The sequence below is a fragment of the Microtus ochrogaster genome, chromosome 1 (genome assembly GCF_000317375.1).
Source record: "Microtus ochrogaster isolate Prairie Vole_2 chromosome 1, MicOch1.0, whole genome shotgun sequence".
NCBI classification, from domain to species: domain Eukaryota; kingdom Metazoa; phylum Chordata; class Mammalia; order Rodentia; family Cricetidae; genus Microtus; species Microtus ochrogaster.
In genome coordinates, this window is record NC_022009.1 from 22,398,974 (window position 1) to 22,403,660 (window position 4,687).

Consider the following 4,687-nt stretch of genomic DNA (forward strand, 5'->3'; position numbering starts at 1 on the left):
GAGAGAGAGAGAGAGAGAGAGAGAGAGAGAGAGAGAGAGAAAGAGAGAAAGAGAGAGATAGAGAGAGGAGTTGACTGTGACCGAGGCACAGGAGAGAGAAATCCTGCTTTCTCCAAGGTAAGGCTCCTCCAAGTTTCCAGGGTTCTGAGTTCTGATCTTGCTCCCCACAGGACAATCTTTACTTCCTATCAGCTAGAGGAGCTGGAGAAGGCGTTCAATGAAGCCCACTACCCAGATGTCTATGCCCGGGAGATGCTGGCCATGAAAACGGAACTGCCAGAAGACAGAATACAGGTACCAGCTGCTAGCCTCTCCAGTCGCCTGGAGACATCTGTGTCCCCAGAGGCGGGTACTCACCCTCTCACCATCTATGTCCTTCCCTGGGGTAAAATCATTTGCCAGTGATGAGTAAAAAAAATAGTTTATCTAAGTCTATTAAGCTGACAGGAACTTGCTGAATACCTAGCATGTAAGTGGACACCAGGTGGATGAGAGTCTTGGTAGATACTCAATACGTCCCGCCTGATCTCCCAAAGTGTAGGCTTCCTGGGCTGGGGATGGGGATAGTTCAGTGGAGCCGTGCTTTGCCTAGCATGAGGGAGGACTCAAGTTCTATTCCCAGTCACCGCAAAAACCAAACCAAACCTCAAACCAAAACGAACAAAATGCAGATGGCAGACTTCCTGAGAGTTGTGGTCGAACCATGAGGAGGCCTGGCGATGAGAGACAGAGCTGACTGGAGTGGGGGGAAGCGTCCTGAGCAAGCCTGTCATAGCACATGGCTGTTTTAAGACCAGAGTGAGGGCCAGGTGGTCATGGTGGCTGAGAAGGGGAAGCTGGCTTTTGCCTCTAACCCTCCTCTCTCCTCCCTATGAAGAAGCCTTGCCCCCTCTCTTCTCATCCCTGGTCACTGTACCCAGCTGCAGCTCAGTGCTCTGCTCATGACCAGGACCAGGCAGCCATTGTCCCTGCCCACACCCTCTCCTGAGTGGTTGTGTGGTCAGTGTAACCAGCCACTTTTCTGGGTTGGTGCGCCCTCCTGTGGTAGGGGTGGAGGGGGGCCTCCCAGGCACAGCATCTTCCCCAACCCAGAAACCCCAGGATACAGGAACATCATGAGGCCAGAGAATTGAGTGGGAGGAGCTGCTTCCAATTAGATCTTAACCTCAAGTGCAAACTGCTCCAGGAAGGCGAGGAGGGTGGATTCCTGCAGCTCCAGAACTGGCCCTGGTGAGGGGATATTGGCGGGTGGAGATCAGGTCCTGACTTCCTGCTGCTGTTGCCTGCCCAGCATCTTCCTCTCCGTCTCCACCGGAGGTTCTTTCTGCCAGCAGGTGTCCCAGGCGCGTTCTAGAGATGGAAGCAAAGGTTACGGGTTGTTCGGATTCTCCAACTCGAGCACCAGGGAATGGGAATGAGGCCAGGAGCTGTTTTTCCAAAAGAGATTTCCTTTCACGAGACATCCGTTCAGAATTTCAGCTCCAGGCTTTAAACATCGACACTAACAATAAACTCAATTATTCATAGGCAGTTTATGCGTATGGCAGAGACCTGGGACTGTTCCCACCCAGCTGAGTTTTAGTGGGGGAGACCTGGGTGTTGAGTCTGAACTGTTTGTGTGTGCACACACGTGCATGGGCTGGGGGTGCCCTGTAAACCTGGTTTATCCGGTCATCTCCACCCGGCCTTCATTAGCGTCAAGTTGGCCGTTACCTGGCGGCTTCGAGGCCAAGGCCCGTGTGTGCCCAGCTCATTGGTAAGAAGGAGCCTCTGTCTCTCTAGTATGCTATCTAGTCTCTGATTGGCTGTGGTGTGGTGGGCAGGTCTGTTGGAAGCCGGGACCTCCCTGTAACTGCGCTACACACGCTCCCGACAGGCCCAGGTTAGCTTTACTAAGTCACCTGGAGGTTGTCTATAGGGAGAGGTTTGAAGTCACCATAACCAGCACAGGGAGGAGAGGGCATGCATTGCTTTGGGACTGGGACTGCCAACTATGGATGGGCAGATATCGCAGAGATGAGGTCAGAGTCTTGCCAGTCTCTTGGGTACCACATAGCTAAGCGCTGCCCCCTGCAGGAATTTATGAGCGATTAAGTGGTTTTGCCCCCAGCAATTTAACCATGCGGCTTAGGAAATGTCTTGATGTGTACTGGTAACAATTCCAGGTATCTCAGAGAAGTTTTCATGTGCCAAGGGTGTATACAGGCAATGCAGGGTGACTTCGGGGGGTGGTGCCACTGATCCCAGAACCAGGCTCCTGGGTTCACAGCCAGGTATCGCCTCCCAGAGCCTCCTTGTACTCACGGGATTAGAGCGAACAGACCCCGCCCCTTGTGCAGGTGCAACTGGCTGCACGTGAGAGTGGACTCCGTCCCTTGAACTCCGTGAACGGAATTCAGAGCAGTGAAGGACACGTGTCCGCGCTCACTCAGACTCAGCTCTGCTGTTATTAAATCTCAGTGACAGGGGTCAGGGTAGAGACCAATAGCCTTCCGTTAGAACTAGGGAAAGGGAGGTTGGCAGCTTCCTGCACTCAGTAGCTAGAAAGTGGAGGTAACTAGAACGTGGTTGAACGTGGTCTGAAAACGCACCCTCTGCCGTGGGCTCCTTGTGTCTGAGGGCACTGAACCCACATTTGGGAGAACAAAGGTGGTTTAAGGTCTGGGTACGTTGACGTGCGGAACTAACGTATCTGAAGATGGATGATTTTTTACCACGGCTACCACTTCAGCACTGTCCCTTGCCTGCTCCAACACTGGGCCAGCAGGGGGCGATGTGCGTGTGCAAGTGTGTGCTTGTGTGTGTAAGAGACGGGGAGTCTTTAGAGTCAGGAGTTTACAGGTAGAATGGAGCAATGATTGCTTTTTGTTTTATTTTTGTGGTGGTTGAGACATGGGGTAGAATTTACAACCTTGGCCCTGCGGTGGTGGCACACGCCTTTAATCCCAGCACTGGGGAGGCAGAGGCAGGCAGATCTCTGTGAGTTCAAGGCCAGCCTGGTCTACAGAGTGAGTTCTAGACAGCCAAGGCTACACAGAGAAACTCTGTGTATTCTTCCAGCGCCCAACCCTGAGCTACCTGAGCAGGAGGCATTATCAGGATCACCTGCCCCACCGAGCTCTGAGCTGCCCTTGATGGGATGGGAGCATGGGCCAACTAGAGATCAGCAGTCCTAAGTAGGCAGTTGGGAAGCTTCACCCTTGCTCATCCAAGCCAAGTAAAGCCACGGTATATCTGAGACCTCCTGCCTGGTCTAATGACAATTCATGGCACACACGTGACTACGAGGCACACCAACTAACATCTTTGTTTCACACAACTCGTTTGTAAAAATAACAATACTAGTAGTTCCCCAAATTCTCACCTAGCTGACGGCATTGTGGTCTGAGCGAGGCCTCTGCTGAATACTTGGCACCGCCCTAGGCGTTCAGTGCCTGGCATGCCTTGTGGTGTTCCATCACTCAACACCAGATGAGTCTGGTGTTGATTTTATACCCATTTTCTGGATGAAGAAGCTGAGGGGCTGAAAGGTAAAGTTCATAGGAGATTGATAGGAGACTGGGATTCAGAGCCCAGTTTGACTGCTATCCCATGAGATGAAATGACACTCTGTATACCAACCGTAATTGGGGCAAAGGGTAGCGACAGCGGGCCAGGCCTCCTTGGGCAGCTCCGGGCTGGGAGTGTAGTGATACATGCCGGGCAAAGAAAACATTCTACATCACTACAGTAGAGTTGGCCTCACGGTTCTCTTTATGAAACAAATTTAGAATATACGTTCTGGAAGCTGTTTCAAGATGTTGGTCCTTGGGAACAGGAAATGGATTTCTAGACTAGTTTTATTTTCTCTGAGGTCACACATTACTAGAATTGCATTATTTTCTCTGAGGTCACACATTACTAGAATTGCAAGAGAGGGCTATGTACACAGGGTTTGGGTTTTGGTTTTTCTTTTTGGAGCTAATGGCAGAACCTAGGCCCGTGCCCGTGTTTGGCAAGCACCCTGCCACTGGGTTTTTTTTTTTTTTTTAGATTTGTCTTTAATTTTTTTTATGTGTTTAACTGTGTGCACAGTTTCTGTGGAGGCCAAGAGAGGGTGCTGGAGCCCCTGGAACTGGAGTTTCAGACCATTGTGGGGCACCATGTGGGTGATGGGGATTGAACCCTGGGTCCTCTGCAGGAGCAGCTGGTGCTCTTAGCCACTGAGCCATCTCTCCAGCCTCCTTGGCCCTTTTTAAAAACATATAATTTTTTTCTTCTTTAAAATTTGATTTTTGCTTTCAATTTTTGTGTGTGTTTGGGTGTGCTTGTGATATAAATGCATGTGGGGTGTGGTGCATGCATTTGGGCGTGTCCTCGGGGACCAGAGAGGAGGTCACGTGCCCCATCCTGTCACTCCATATCTATTTCCTCTGGACAGGGTCTTTCCCTGAATTTGGAGCTAGACTGACACCCAGTCAGCCTCAGCAATCCTCCTGCCTCAACCTCCCAGGTTCTACGATTATAGGCAAGTGCCGCACCAGGTCTGGCTCTGTTCTCTTAACCGGTTATTATGTTATTGCTCTTCCTTCCTTCCTTCCTTCCTTCCTTCCTTCCTTCCTTCCTTCCTTCCTTCCTTCCTTCCTCCTTCCCTCCCCCCTCTCCTTCCTTCCTTCCTTCTTTCTTTCTTTCTTTCTTTCTTTCTTTC

At 51.1% G+C, this 4,687-nt stretch overlaps 1 protein-coding gene across 2 annotated transcripts in view; it reads left to right on the forward strand.

Moving 5' to 3' along the window:
* Nucleotides 1–4,687, forward strand: part of Vsx2 (visual system homeobox 2) — a 22,262-nt gene that overhangs the window by 6,019 nt on the left and 11,556 nt on the right. For both annotated transcript variants that reach the window (XM_013354599.2, XM_005343348.3), the window contains exon 3: nt 171–294. In XM_013354599.2, the coding sequence (XP_013210053.1) occupies nt 171–294 (124 nt within the window). The remainder of the gene's footprint in view (nt 1–170; nt 295–4,687) is intronic.